The 15,727-nt window shown below is 42.0% G+C and overlaps 1 protein-coding gene across 2 annotated transcripts in view; it reads left to right on the top strand.

The window, feature by feature from the left end:
* Window positions 1-15,727, top strand: part of ACVR1 (activin A receptor type 1) — a 113,909-nt gene that overhangs the window by 77,658 nt on the left and 20,524 nt on the right. For both annotated transcript variants that reach the window (XM_075933431.2, XM_075933432.2), the window contains exons 6-7: window positions 5,915-6,061; window positions 15,340-15,615. In XM_075933431.2, coding sequence (XP_075789546.1) covers window positions 5,915-6,061; window positions 15,340-15,615 — 423 coding nt within the window. The remainder of the gene's footprint in view (window positions 1-5,914; window positions 6,062-15,339; window positions 15,616-15,727) is intronic.

The following is a 15,727-nucleotide window of genomic DNA, read 5'->3' as shown; positions in this document are numbered from 1 at the left end:
GTGTGGGGCGGGGGCCAGGCAGGAGCTTACAAGCATGCTCCTCATGCATACTGGTTCTTGGGGAAACCACCCCCCTCTATCCCATGCGTAAACATGTAACTGTTAAAAATTTCAGCAGTTAAACACTTTCCTGAACACACGCATTTTAACCTACCTAGTTAAATTTAGGACTGTAAAAGTTAATTTCCATATTATGCAGTGTCTTTACATATAGTTGCTTTATTTTCTTTTTATCTTTGTCAAATATATAATTGAAATTTCTTATGCAACCTTATGTCCAGTGTTACTATATGCATAGCAAAATTTTACTATGCTTCCCTAAAAGTTTTGAATTTGCATATTAATATAGCGAAGAAAGTCAAATCTAAAGACTGTGGCCTGAGTTGCAACTTACTGTCTAATCAAGAGGCCATCGCACTAGTGTAACAAACTGGAAACTCGGATACATCTATATTAAAGGAATATTTCTCAAGTAGAGTAGATGGCATATTTGAAGGCATTTGGAGACAGGAACAGACTTAAGGTTAAATGTTGCTGATTCCTGAGTGATTGCTTTACCTTGGTACTATATTAGTGCTAGGTTTCAGTTCTCCTAGAATTAATGTTTGGATTGTTTAAGTATTTGTCACTTGCCTTGACACACAATCATAATATCTGTTGGCTCAAAAGAGTCTTGAGTCTTGTCTTCCCTTAGGAAATAAGAATATAAATCACCCTGTTTAACATTACGCTTGTCTAAAAGTCAGAAATTTCAAACTTGGACCTGAGAAGCTAGAGTCTTTTCCCATTGCTGCTTGCCACTGAAATGGTGCAGGCTAGAGCCTACTGACATGAGCAGACTAAACTTACTAGCCTAGTTTACTAGCATTGGAGTCGTAACTGTGTAGGATATTAGAGGCAAGATGGGTGAGAATTTCTGTTGCTGGTCCAATTTCTTTTGTGGAGACATAAGCTTTCAAGCTGCACAGACACTTTGAAAGGTAGCTGGAAAGCTTGTCTCCACAACGGAAGTTGGTCCAATAAAAATATTACCTCACCCACGTTGTCTGTCTAGCCCAGTGCAAAACATACATAGCACCCTTTCATTCACCATTATCACAGGGATGTTTTATCTCCTAAAACACTAGTATTGCAATAGCCTTTTTGAGACTTACACACTACCTATTGATCCTTTGTGACTGAACTCAAGGCATTAACTCTGAATGCCTGTGAGGAAGTAGACATGTAAACTCCCCCACTCAAGCAATCTGTTCAATTCTGTCCTTGCCCGTAGGGAGTGTTTTGGAATGGAGTATGTGGCTCTTTGAAATAGTTCCTGATGCTTATAAATTTCACCCTGCTGGCATGCCCCACTCTTGAGGCAGTCACCTGTGTGGGATTCTTTCATAAACTTTGGATTTCTTGTACACAAGTAATTATGATTCGTGGGTATGAACAGCGGACCTAGGATGAGTCTGTGCTACACTTCTAAAAGGTGCAACACATCTCGTAACCAAGGGTGGGACTAAGATAGCTTCAAACCTCCATTGTACATTACTGATCCTGAACTGCTGTAGCAGCTGAAAAGATTTCCTAGTGTAATCTAGGCCCCCAGGTTTGTCAGTCTGTGAAATCATGGCAGTCATTCCTGGCTGCCATGTGGGCTGTAGTGCTCGCTGGAGTCTTTGCAGTGGTCCTAGGACAGGGTTTGTGGAGAAGGTTCTTGGATGTCACCCTCAAAGTGGTCTTCAGTTCCAGTGCTTCAAGAGGGGTAGTGGTGCTGGTTGATGCCCCAGTAGTTGGGTAAAGATCATTTAGAGCTGGTCTAGGCAGTTCAGGCCTCTCTTGTTGATACAGTACAGCTAGAGTGAAGGTGTGGATAACATCCCTAGTCAGCTGTGGGACTGTATTCCTAGTTTTGACACACACCTGTATGAATCACCTAACATCTTCATCCCTCAGTTTCCCTAGCAGTAAAATTAGGATAATGCATGCTTATCCCAGAGAAGTTGATGCTTAATTGTGGTGGTGTTGGTTGGAAAGTACTATTGGAATCTCAAACCAGTATTATCCGGAAGTGCAGCCAGTAGGTTGCATGGTTTGGCTTATCCCCAATAGCAACTTGTTTTAGTTTAATTTTCTCATCTTTAATTTTGTGTGCCACCTTAAAGGCATACTGGCACAGCCCTTACATTAAAACAGTGGCAGGATTTCTGAAACACTACAACACAGGTTATAGGAAGTCCAGCTTGGCTCGTAGCTTCTCTATGTACTTCGAGCAGGAACCCATGTGTCTACTACCTGGGAGGATGTATGCTGCCAGGAATCCCTCCCCGGCCAGTCAGCAGAGCCTTCTGCCCCTCCTTTTTTCAAATGTTCCTTGTCTATATCCTGCTGCATTGGCTCTATGCTTCCTTCCCTCATAAGAATCTGAGACCTGGCTATTGCTGCTCCTTCTGTCGCTGGCTGATTTGTGATGTGGCTCTTTGCCATCATCCCAGTTTTAAGTTTCTTTCAGGACTAGGGAGAGGTTATAAAAGAATCTTAAAAAATAAATCTTAATAGTGGGAGTTAATGAAATGCTCTTGTAGCTATTTGTAGTGGATTCTTCACTGTATTGCACTGTCTGCCTCAAATGCAAATTTGCATCTGAAATATCTAGCTCTGCTTTTGTCATACGGTGTTAACACGTCTGTAGCTGAATTTGTAGCTAATGTTCCATGGCAAGGGAGACTGAGAATTTGTTGGGAAAATATGGTTTTAAGGTAACGTTGGCTATAGTTTTAAGATGTTAAAACACATTGCATAAGAATGTAGCTAGTTATAGTTGTACTCAAGTGCACTATTAGGACATGTCTACACTACACAGGTTTTTGTGCAAAAATCCTGGAGTGTCCGTACCTCAAGTCCGTTTTTGCGCAAGAAAATGTACAGTGAATCAGTAGAACAGAGGAGTTTTTGCAGTATAGGTATACCTTTTTCTGTGAGGAATAACTCCTTTTTGCACAAGAGATGTGTGGATGGAAAACTGTTTTTCCTCAAAAAAGAAGCAGACGTGCCCTCGTGTCCATTCTGTTAATGGCAATCAGAGCTTTCTTCTGAGAGCATCCAAGCAATCTGGATGCTGTCTTGTACAAAAGCACATGGCTTTTCTGATGCGCTTTTGCAGTGTGGACGCGCTCTTGCGCAAGAAGTTTTTCAGAAGATCTCTTCCGCAAAAAGCTTCTTATGCAAGAAGCCTGCCGTCTAGATGTAGCCTTACAGGTATTGTGTAGTTTTTCCTTAGACTTGTAGACTGAATCTAAAGCCAGAAAGGACCATTATGCTCATCTGGTCTGACCACCTGCGCTTTGTGGGCTACAAGACCTCACCTGCTCACCAGTAACTAGCCAGATGTTGCAGGTCTGTTACAGAAGTCCTTAAATCATATTTTCAAGACTGTTACAGAAACTCCACCATTTACACTAGTTTATACCTGCAAGGGACACAAGCTTCATGAAGCAGAGGAAGATGGAAGGGCATGCAGTTCCCTGTGCCTCTAGCGCATTGCCAGAGACACGCTATCCTTTTCTGCTGTTTCTATTTAAAGGAATTGCACTTTCCCCGCGGCTGCTAGACAAGGCGCAGGGAAAATGCAAGCCCTTTAAATAGAAGCAGTTAGAAGGGCTTGCGCCCCTCTTTTGCTCTGAGGCAACGTAGTAGGGAGGCAGGGCCTAGAGCTGCCTCGCGGACTGGATCAAAGCCCTAGGCAGGCCAGATCTGGCCCACTCAGAGACTTTTGCCCACCCCTGCTATAAGGAATCACTCACAGTAGTAGTTGTATTATTTTTTTCCCTTTTTTCAAGGAAAAGATCATACCCTAGTCAAAACAGTTAAATTGAGTCTGAGTGTATATTGACTAGCCTTAATGGTAGTGCTGCTGTTTGTTCTTACAAGATGAATTAAGTAGTGAAACCATTTGTACTTAGGTCAGAACCATATGTGGAATTTTCTTAAAAATTTGTATTAACCAGGAGTGTTAGGATGCACATTATAATCTTACATGATATTAGGTCTGTAGATATAGTCCTTTCCTGTGTGTACGTTAGGAACTGAACTTGCTTTCAAATTTAGCTCAATTTGGCAGCATCTGATAGGAAACATATGTGCTGCCAGTGAAAGTTCTGGGGCAGGAAATCCCTTCTGTGTCACATCACTGCCACATCAGTGTCTCCTATCTCTTTACACTTGATTATGCCTGTTCTTGAGTCATATGTGCAAAAAGCCCACAAACCACCCTTGAATGATGGCATCTATAAATATCAAAGACTACAGGTTGTATTGCAGTGAAATTGAGTCTAAATTATTTAGATCCTTAGTCATTACATAGGTAGTGAACTGCGTGTTCTCTGCTGTTTGGCGCTTTGCTGCTAATGCATTTTCCTGAGCAGACAATGTTGGCAAATCTCTACACTCCACACCAGAGTGGGGTAGTAACTGGGGAGTAGGGAACCTGAGGAGCTGAGTGGTTGGACATGGAAACAGGACATAGACTTGGGGGAATGGAGATTTGGTGGGGTTTGGTTACAGTGGTGGAAATGGGGATGGGAGGGCTAAGGACCCTAGGGGAGGGATTGGGGGAGGAATGTGGGGGGGGGGGGGGGAGACAGACAGACCCTGTCACATCGGGGCGGGGGGCAGAATGGGACAGGTGGGATGGGGCATACAGAGCCTGTGGCATGAGAGAATAAGTGGAGGGAGTTGCAGGGAGTCCCAATGGAAGGGTGGCCTATGGAATATGTGGGGGTGAGAAGGAATGGCAAAAGACTAGGAGCACCTGGTGCATGCACAAAGCTCTTGGTGTCCAGAAGGCAGTGTATGCGACTATCTAGCATTTACTGCACACTCAAATTCTAAAATGGCATAGGCTGTTTTTGAAGTTCTGCTTTGTCCACTCAATGGCCTGTTGAAGATTTGTAATTAGCTTTGTATTTATAGCCTTGGCTATATCATATGTTTGTTGTTTGCAGGGCTATGGCTGTAAGCAAAATCAAATCTAAAGAATACAGCCTCCCCAGCATGTGTGCACTCCATGCTCTATTTTCAGAGTTTGCAGATTGTCTGGATTGTGTACCCTGCTGACCTCAAGATCTAGTCATAATTTTGCTGTAATGTAGCCAACATTCTAGCTTGGACTGTAATGCCACTCTTATTACCAGCACTTATTATAATGGTTCCTGCTGGCACCCACAATAACTTAACGAGCTGTAAGGACACATGGTCCTCATCCCCAAGAGCTTACAATCTAAAGACCAGTCTGATAAGAATATGGGGAGGAGTGTACATGCAAGTTAAGTAATCAAGGTGATATTGGCTACATTTTGACAATAAAATGTGTGACTCGGGTGTGTGTTGTGCATCATATTAGCTGTATGCTTGCTCCGTTTACTGCTCAACCCACCCTACCAGCAAGTTTTTTGCAGCTTCCATGGTAGAAGTGGGCCCAGCCCTCACAGGGATTTATGTATTCTATTGCCATAGGAATTCAAGTTATGGATGGGACCCCATTAAGTAGACAGAACTGAATGTGAACTCAGGCCTTAAGGGATCAGCTTAGAAAGGGTGTTTCATGCAAAGAGAACAGTGTGGGAAAGTCTTTTAAGAGACAGTGGTGGGGGAAATAGGGGAGTGTCATGTTTATCTCTCAAATATATGCCATGTATAGAGTTGGTGCAGAAGACACATTGACCTATGCAGTCTTTTGTGTTAATGTAGACTTGTTCATTTAATTTTAAAGAAGCATTTCAGAGAGGGCAAGGAGCTGCAGGCAGGGCACTTGTCATCTTTCAAAATGGTTTTATTGAGACTGGATTGACTTGAGGTCAGTTTATTCTAACATTGACACTCAAGAAGAATTTTGATCAAAATCACATTTATGCTTCCCCCCTCCCCCCAGGAAAAGGCCGATATGGAGAAGTCTGGAGGGGCCAGTGGCAAGGAGAAAATGTTGCAGTGAAGATCTTTTCTTCACGAGATGAAAAATCCTGGTTTAGGGAAACTGAACTATACAACACTGTGTTGCTGCGGCATGAAAATATTTTAGGTAAGTAGAACAATTGTGCTCATTCTACCAATAGTAATAGAGATGTAGCCATGTTAGTCTGATCTTGCTGAAACAAAAGAAAGGACCGTGCAGCACTCTAAAGACTTTAAAGTGCATAAACCATCTTGTTAGTCTTTAAAGTGCTGCATGGTCCTTTTTGTTTCATTCTACCAAAGCAGGGACAGTAAGAACTGAGTGAACTATGAACAAAAATGTTGAATGCTCTTCAATTTTCGGAGTGTTCTTGGTATCCAGGCTTTGGTTCGTGTTTTTGGGAAAATGGATAGGAAGCGCACTTACAGGAATAAAGGAGAGATTTATAGGCTGATCTTTGGATTCAGAGGCTTGTGATCAGAGAGGTGCTCAAAGCTGGAGTCCTTTCCTTAATGCAAAAACAAGCTAGTGAGAAGCCCACAATGCGGCATGTGTGCAGCCTGGGCCTGTAGTATTCCCTTAGCCTTTCAGGTCACACTGCAGTGTAACAAAAGACAATTTTGAGTTGTAATAACTAGGTGCCCAGGTGCGGGGTAATAGCCTGGATCCAATACAGCTCTAGTAGGCTTCTTAGATTTGAGTATTAGGCTTCCTTTTGACTTTATGGACGACACCCAGTGAGTTTTCTGTGCGGGGGGGATGTTCTTATGAAGGTGTAGAACCAAATGTTAGGAAATATTTTCTGTCAGGGTAAAGTATGTCTTTCTGTAGGGATGAGGTAATTGGGGTTTACTGATTCTTTTTAAATACCTTTTAAAATTTTAAATACCTTTTAAATTTCAAATGTATTTACACCGAGTAAACATTTTCTAAATCTGCAGCAACACAACTTCACTGCAATACACTGTGCCACAACACAACTTCACTGGTTTTAGGATTGCAGATGCAAAAAAGGCTACTTGCCAATGAAAGTCACTTTCATTTCCTTGTAGCTTTTTCTGCTGTTGCTGTTATCTTCCCTTCTCATGTTTGTTTGAGGAGCTCCTGTCATTTTGGCTCTATCTTTGACACATGATCTGATGTTCCCTAATTTTATGTCATTGCTGTGAAACAGAGCTTCTGATCTCTGGGTGGTTAATTTTCTTCCTCAAGCTTTCTGGTTTTTGTAGAAGTCTTGTGTTTTAAAGGAGATTTAAGTTGATACAAAGTCAGGCTTCAGCGTTGTGCTTTATGAAGTAGCCCATTTTTTTCCTGTAAATATTTCTACCCATTCTTTCCTAATATTGAATATGAGTCCCTGTATCATTTTTCCTCTGTCAACTGTAACCTGTTGCAGCATTTTGTTGTGAGTTAAAAGCCTAAAAAAATGCTTTTTCTTTAATTTTGTCTAACTTGCATGTATTGAACCACAGTTTGTATGTTTGGGTACCACTCTTCTTTCTCTGTCTTGGTCCTTTCACTGTGATATCATTCTGAAAAATGAAAAACAGCAGTCTGTTTTACTGCTTAGTGACTTTACTTTCCCATAACTTGTTTCACTTCAAGTTGTTTTATGAAGCTTTCTTGTTTCTTTCCTGTTAGAGAATACCCCTCTGGCTCTATGGATTAGCTTCCAAGATGTTTGTCAAATGAAGCAGTTTCCTCTGCAGTTACAAAAATAATATTGTGGCCTTCAAAAACGTGAATTCTTAAACTTCTCTCTTCCTGAGAGAACTATGTTGGCTGAAATATTACCCTTCTCCCACTGTTCCTCTGTTTGACTTGGTAAAATGTAAAATTTGCTGGTTTATTTTTTTGTGCTTAAAAAAAAAAAAAAACCCCTTGTCAATAATGCACACTTAAGTCTGATTTCTTGTAAAGGGAGAAATGGTGCATGTTTGTGTTGGAGATGGGAAAGTGTCTGTTTGGGTGTGCTCTGTGACTTATCCCTATGGGCTTTCATTTAAAAGAAACCACTTATTTCTATTCGCATGGAAATAAATTTGTATTGCTTCTCAACTAAATCTATATAGGTTGCTAGTACGTAGACTGTAAATACAAGAGCAGCTCCCTCAAGTGAAAGAATCTTGGATTTAATTTTGATCTGAGACACGGCTCTGGGGGTGGAGAGGGCCTTGGTTCTCCGTTTACAAAATAAATTGTTCTCAATTGACCTTTTGGAAAGAATCAAGAAATCCAGCCATTGTTATTAGCTGTCTTTTCACCTTGTCCATCCTCAGGGCTATTTCGCATGATAGCCAAGCTGTCCAGTGTTTTTTGGATGATGTGAAAGGGAGGGAGTGATCATCTGAGTAAAGATGCTGGTCTAGATAAATTCTGGTCTAGCTACATTCCACTTGGCAATTGGCCAGTTTCTTTTGTCCACCAATCCCATGGATTTAGTTCAGAGTTTGGTTTTGGTGCCTAGAAAAGTTTGAAGCAGCCCCAGGATGCATCTTCTGATTTGATTTGCTTCAGCAATTTCTGAATAGCCTTTTCAGCAACTGGAGGGCAAGTTGTTTGTTGCTCAGCCCAGAAGAGACCAAAACCAAGGTGGTGATGGGAGCTTGCAGGAAATACCCAGAAGAGATTTTGGCTCCCTTTAATTGAGGATGTATATATTTCCTGAGTACTATATGCTTATCTGAGAATCTGCTTAGATCAGCAATAGCTCAGAGATTTATAAAGTGACAGTTGTTAAATTGTGCTTTTCCAGCCAAGGTAGATGGGGGGGGGGGAGGGCGGGGGAGGAGGGGAGAGGAGGCATGGCCTTTTTTGGGGGATATAGACTTAACTCCTGTCAATGCCTTATGTGACATCAGTTTAGGCTGTTTCAGCATTCTATAGGAAACTACACTAAGGGTGGACAAGACAGCCTCTGTAGACTGGATCGGGCCCACCGAGCACACCGATCCAGCCTGTGACCTGGGGATGGCGAAGTGCATGAAGCCCCCGCCCGCCTGCCCCCGCCCCCGAGCATGCGGTACCACAGGGAACCTCCAGCTGTTCAGAATGGCAGAAGTGGCTCCAGGCTGCCCTGGAAGGAGCGGGACCTCAGGAGGAAGGGGCGCAGCCAAGAGACTTCCTGTGCTCCTTAGCCCACAGACCCTGATTGGCATAGGGATGGTGAGAGTGAGCAAAGTCTTCTCCTGCCACCTGGGGTGTATGGTGCCTAGAGTTTTGAACAGCTGGCGGCTTCCTTGGTGCTGCTGCACCCCTTGAAGGGGAGGTGTGTGCAGAGACTTCACGCACTCCCTCACCCCAAGCCAATCAGGGTCTATGGGCGGGGGAGCTTGGCAAGTCTCCTAGCCCTGCCCCTTCTAGGCCAACCCAGGGCTACTTCAGAAATTTCCCAAGTGGCCCCCCTTCAAAAAATTATTGCCCACCCCAGGACTACACCTTTAATTTGACAATTAAACTAGTGCAACATATGGCTGCTTGCTAACTGAGCCCAGTAGCTCACCTGGAAAACCCGTTTTCTATGATCTGCTCTAGCTGCTTGTTTGGCCACAAGTAGAGTTTGTTTTTGACCAATAAAGATTTAGATGGTCAGGGGTCTGTTTCTCGCCTAGTGTCACACTGGTAGAGCTTTGCTAAGCAGATAGGGAGTTCCAGTTTGAGCCTTGATTTAAATGGAGGAAGGTTTAATTCCTCACTCTGACCACAAATAGCAAATCTCATGAGTTGTTCTCGTGGGCAGTTGGGGAAGGTTTAGAGCAGAGGTGAGCAAAAATTTTTGATGGATGGAGTGCACTCCAAGAATTAGGAAAGTAGTCGAGGGCCGCACACTTCCATGATATTAATTGAGAGCTCTGGGATGGAGGTTGGGTGCAGATGGGAGCTTGAGGTAAGGAAGAGGGAGTTTGGGTGAAGGAGGCATTTGTGACCTGGGGCACTGGACTAGGGTGCAGTGGTTTGATTGTGACCTAGGGCAGGAAATTGGGGTACAGGGATTTGGGTTGTGAGCTAGGGCTGGAGGGGACTGATCTGGGGCAGGAGATTGGGGTGCCAGATCTCAGCAGAGATATGGGTACAGAAGGAGGGCAGAGGATTTGGGTATGTAGAGTGGAGGGCAGAGGATTGGAGCAGGAAGGGACTGGGGTGCCAGAGAAGTCTCCTGGCCAGAGCCTGACTTAGCCAGCAGCTGCTCCTGAATCAGCCTCCCTGTCTACCAGTTTCCCCTCTAAGCTGTGCAACAGCACAGCTTCATGGGTGATTAATCAGTCCCACCCCGTCAACTCTGCACATGGAGACTGCAGCCATGTGCTCTGGAGCCTCTTCTTTCAATAACAGGCAGCCACAAAGCACAAGCAGCTCCCATTGGCTGATTTCTGGCCAGAAATCAGCCAATGGGATTGTGTTGAGGATGGGAGCAGCTCATAAAGCTTTCCCTCCATACTTTCCATACTCAGTTTTTAAAGAAAAACTGCCCCGCAGCCGCATTTCTGAGTGGTGTGTGGGTGGGGCAGGGCAAGTGGGAAGCTTGCCTGAGGCTCCCAGCAGTGTTGGCAGGCCAGATGTGGCCAGTGGTCCATATTTTGCCCGGGCCTGGTTTAGGGTATAGAGGAAATGGTGGATCTTTGAAGGAGACTGAACTGTCAGTTGGTTTGATTGTGGCTTCGTTCATTGGCGACTGTTTAATGGAAGCTAGGGGAGGCCAAGGCTCTGTCTGCACTACCACTGTTGTTGGGAGTCGGAGGGGGAGAACCAAAGTGGATAGATTGAAATCATCATGAGAATCATTGATTTTTTTTCCCACTGATACTACTTCACATAAGAACGGCCGTACTGGGTCAGACCAAAGGTCCATCTAGCTCAGTATCCTGTCTGAAGACAGTGGCCAGCGCCAGGTGTCCCAGAGAGGGTGGACCGAAGACAATGATCAAACGATTTGTCTCCTGCCATCCCTCTCCAGCCTCTGACAAACAGAGGCCAAGGACACCATTTTATCCCCTGGCTAATAGCCTTTTACCTCCATGAAATTATCTAGCTTCTCTTTAAACTCTATTATAGTCCTAGCCATCACAGCCGCCTCCTGGCAAGGAGTTCCACAGGTTGACTACACGCTGTGTGAAGAAGAACTTTCTTTTATTAGTTTTAAACCTGCTCCCCATTAATTTCATTTGGTGTCCTCTCGTTCTTCTGTTTAGGGAACTAATAAATAACTTTTCTTTTCGGCCCTCTCCACACCACTCATGATTTTATAGACCTCTATCCTATCCCCCCTCAGTCTCCTCTTTTCTAAACTGAAAAGTCCCAGTCGCTTTAACTTCTCCTCATATGGGACCCGTTCCAAACCCCTAATTATTTTAGTTGCCCTTTTCTGAACTCTTTCCAAGACCAAAATATCTTTTTTGAGGTGAGGAGACCACATCTGTACACAGTATTCAAGATGTGGGCGTACCATAGTTTTATACTGGGGCAGTAAGATATTCCTTGTCTTATTTTCTATCCCTTTCCCAATAATTCCTAGCATCCTATTTGCCTTTTTGACCGCCGCTTCACACTGTGTGGAAGTTCTCAGAACTGTCCACGATAACTCCAAATCTCTTTCCTGATTTGTCGTAGCCAAATTAGCCCCCATCATTGTACGTATAGTTGGGGTTATTTTTCCCGTTGTGTATTACTTTATACTAATCCACATTAAATTTCATTTGCCATTTTGTTGCCTAATCACTCAGTTTGGTGAGATCTTCTTGGAGTCCCTCACAGTCTGCTTCTGTCTTGACTATCCTAAACAGTTTTGTATCATCTGCAAACTTTACTACCTTACTGCTTACCCCTTTCTCCAGATCATTTATGAATAATAAGTTGAAAAGGATTGGTTCCAGGACTGACCCTTGGAGTACACCACTAGTTACCTCTCTCCAATCTGAAAATTTACCATTTATTCCTACCCTTTGTTTCCTGTCTTTTAACCAGTTCTCAATCCAAGAAAGGACCTTCCCTCTTATCCCATGGCCATGTAATTTACACAAGAGCCTTTGGTGAGGGACCGTGTCAAAGGCTTTCTGAAAATCCAAATATACTATATCTACTGGATCCCCCTTGTCCGCATGTTTGTTAACCCCTTCAAAGAACTCTAATAGATTAGTAAGACAGGATTTCCCTTTACAGAAACCATGTTGACTTTTGTCCAACAAATTATGTTCTTCTACATGCTTCACAATTTTATTCTTTACTATTGTTTCGACTAATTTACCCGGTACTGAAGTTAGACTTACCGGTCTGTAATTGCCAGGATCGCCTCTAGAGCCCTTTTTAAATATTGGTGTCACGTTGGCTACCTTCCAGTCATTAGGTACGGAAGCAGATTTATAGGATAGGTTACAAACCTCAGATAATAGCTCAGCAATTTCCCATTTTAGTTTTTAGAACCCTTGGATGAATGCCATCCGGTCCCGGAGATTTGTTAACATTAAGTTTTTCTATTTGTTCCAAAACCTCCTCTAATGACACTTGAATCCGGTACAGTTCCTTAGATTCATCACCCACAAAGGACGGTGCAGATTCAGGAATCTCCCCAACGTCCTCAGCCGTGCAGACTGAAGCAAAGAAATCATTTCGTTTCTCCGCAATGGCTTTATCGTCCTTGATTGCTCCTTTTATAGCTTGATCATCTAGGGGACCCACAGGTTTTTTAGCAGGCTTCCTGCTTCTAATGTACTTAAAAAACATTTTATTTCTTTTTGAGTTTTTGGCTAGCTGTTCCTCAAAATCTTTTTTTGCTTTTCTTATTACATTTTTTACATATTTCCTAAACAATGGTGCAAATCTGACAACTAAAACATGTTAACTTACAACTCAGTACAGCATTTTCCATCATCTAGGAGGGTATACTCTGTTTTTTAGATACCTCGATTTTTATTAATTTAGGAAGTAGTACGTAATGCTCATTACCTGTGTCGCTGCTGCATCTGCAGCTTATGTTAGGATTAGTAAGTACTAAATCACACACACAAACACAGTAGCACTTACATCTTATTACAATGAATCCTAAATGTTTCATATTTGCAATTGTGGCAATCTCCTGAGTTGCTGACTGACAGCTGTCATTACACTTTAATTTCACATTTTATTAACTCTAACCGAGAAATCGTCACAACACTACATGTACAGCATCCTTAAAATTTCTACAACTGTAATCTTCCCCATTCTCTGTCATTTTGGTTCATAAACTGAAACCGAAGTAAAAATGTTTCTGCTTTTCCAGCACCCATTCGCTTTCTTAGCTTTGTGTGAATAATACCAAATGATGAAACTATTCTATGGCTGCAGAGCAAGCCACTGCTGTGAAGTTGGCTTAGCAACTGAAGGAACTCTGTTTCAGAGTGCCTGGCTAATGATTCCCCCCGATTCAGGGGAGTGACTTTCATCACCAGTAAATGTGTACTGATTTGATGATTTTGCTCCAGTCCTGAAATTTGACCAGCATAACTCAGAAGTGATTTTGAGATGCCCATGCCATGTCAGCAGCAGCACCCTCAGAAGTTAGGCATCTACCCTTTAGATCTGGGGTTGAGAATGTTTGCAAAAAAATGAGTTAATGCTTTGTCTGTTTGCTTCTTTCTTGTCTACAGTTCAACTTTCTGCTGAGGTATTTCTTTCATCCATGTCTCTGGAAGTGCCTTCCAAATTTTGACAGCATGACCAATGCAGCAGCAATTTTTTTGAATTTTGCAACAATGGATATTGGCTTTGGTATACTGAACACTTCAGCTATATTTCTCTTTAATACATTATTAAATACTTTGAAAGTGAAACATCCTTCTATTTTATCACATTATTGTTGACAAAGTTTTCTGATAATAGGCTAATTCTTGATAAATTCAACCACAAAATTCCATTGAATGTTTCGAGGGAGAATTAGTTTGGATCTTCCTTCTCTCTTCAGTGAAGCTGAAGCAAAATGGCTGTTATGGAAGTATTTGACCTCAACATCATTTCCTTTTATTCCCAGAGAAGATGTACTTAGGTCTTCAGCTAAAAGATGCATTACATGGGCACTTCAAGTTATTAAGGAGCATTCTTCAGTTTCTTCTTCTGTGTTCTCATTTCTGCCATGTTGTCAGAGACAGAACTGTGCATGTGACAATTGAATTTTTGTTATTAATTTGTTACAGCTTTCACTGCCACTTGTTTTTAAATATTCTGTTTGGGCATTTTCTGATGTATCTATTGTTTCTGAAAGAGATGCAAACTCCTCTTCCGTTGACTCATGGGCACATTTTTTGATCATTGTGTACATTGTTCCACCCAATCAAGGCTTAAAACTGGCAAATTTCCCCTCAGTATTTCTTGCACGCTGTTCTAATCCCGTCTCATATGCTGCATCTAGCAAGCTTCCACCGATGTCTGCTCTACCAGGGGGATGAGTGTAGCTTGGTAGTAAGGACTTTGTGGCATCAATGAACCAAGCAATCTTTTCATCTGTGGCGTCTTGTTGGTATTTGCTGGTCCTTATGACACAGCCATGTTTTTGCTTAAAAGAGATCCTGAAACCAAATTTGTAAATGATTTTGAATAGTTCTCACTCTGTTATTCAGTTAATCATTTTAATTTATTTTCAGCAAGCATGAAGCTCTGATTCTAAATTGCCAAAAAAACCTAAGACTGACTACACTTAGAGTGCACTTAATTTTGGGTAAGCCCCACTGAACCTGTGCATAGGGTGGGAGTTCCCTTGGGAAAGCTGAGCTATACTGAAGAAAAAAAGGCAATAGACTTATGGCATCACCATTATGGTCTGTGACCCTGATGGTCCAAAATAAGGAGAATGTATTATGTAATATAAAGTAAGAAAATAACACCCAGTCGCAACTGGCAACTCTAGATATCTCTTAATTGCAGCTTTCAGTACTATATACCTGGGTGATAAGATTCTAAATCTAGTTAACTAATTAAACAAACTGTAAGGATTAGCTAAACTTTTTTTCCTAGCAGCATTCAACATAGCAAATGATTATAGTAGAAGGCAAATTCTGAGTTACATTCAGAATCAAAGCTTGAAAACACTTATTTTAATTCCTTTTAAAACTGATTAATTTGCTAACGAATTCAAATAAATGAAATAGTTTTAAAATTTTAAACTGTGTGGGTATTAGTTGTCAAAACCAAATACGCTTTTAACGTGTAACTTTATCTTGTCATTCAAATGAACTTGATGCATTTTTGTGAATAAATTTGAACTGCCATTTTATAAATGTATTTTAACTGTTCCTCCTTAATATTATCTCCATAGTGGCCTTTCACAAGTAGGTTAATTCCATCTCCATTGTAAATTGCGAGAGAGTTTTTGGTGATATTGTACCTCTTGATGTAGACTTGTGATCTCTAACTTTGTTGTTTGCTTTTTCTCTTCTTAGGTTTTATTGCATCAGATATGACCTCTAGAAACTCCAGCACCCAGTTGTGGTTAATTACACACTATCATGAAATGGGATCGCTGTATGACTATCTACAGCTTACTACGCTGGACACTGTCAGCTGCCTACGAATAGTCCTGTCCATAGCCAGCGGCCTTGCGCACTTGCACATAGAGATATTTGGGACCCAGGGGAAGCCTGCCATTTCCCACCGAGACTTGAAGAGCAAAAATATCCTTGTTAAGAAAAATGGGCAGTGCTGCATAGCAGATTTAGGTGAGTTTCAGTTGATGAATAAAACAAACTGAATGTTCTGGAAGTAACTGAATATGGTAAATAAATCACAGTGCTCTTGAGTTATTTTCAACTTCCTTAGAAGTTGACAGCC

The sequence above is a fragment of the Pelodiscus sinensis genome, chromosome 7, assembly GCF_052426305.1.
Source record: "Pelodiscus sinensis isolate ZL-2025 chromosome 7, ASM5242630v1, whole genome shotgun sequence".
NCBI lineage: Eukaryota > Metazoa > Chordata > Testudines > Trionychidae > Pelodiscus > Pelodiscus sinensis.
Note: the sequence above shows the minus strand (reverse complement) of the source record. Positions and strands in the feature narration are given on the sequence as shown.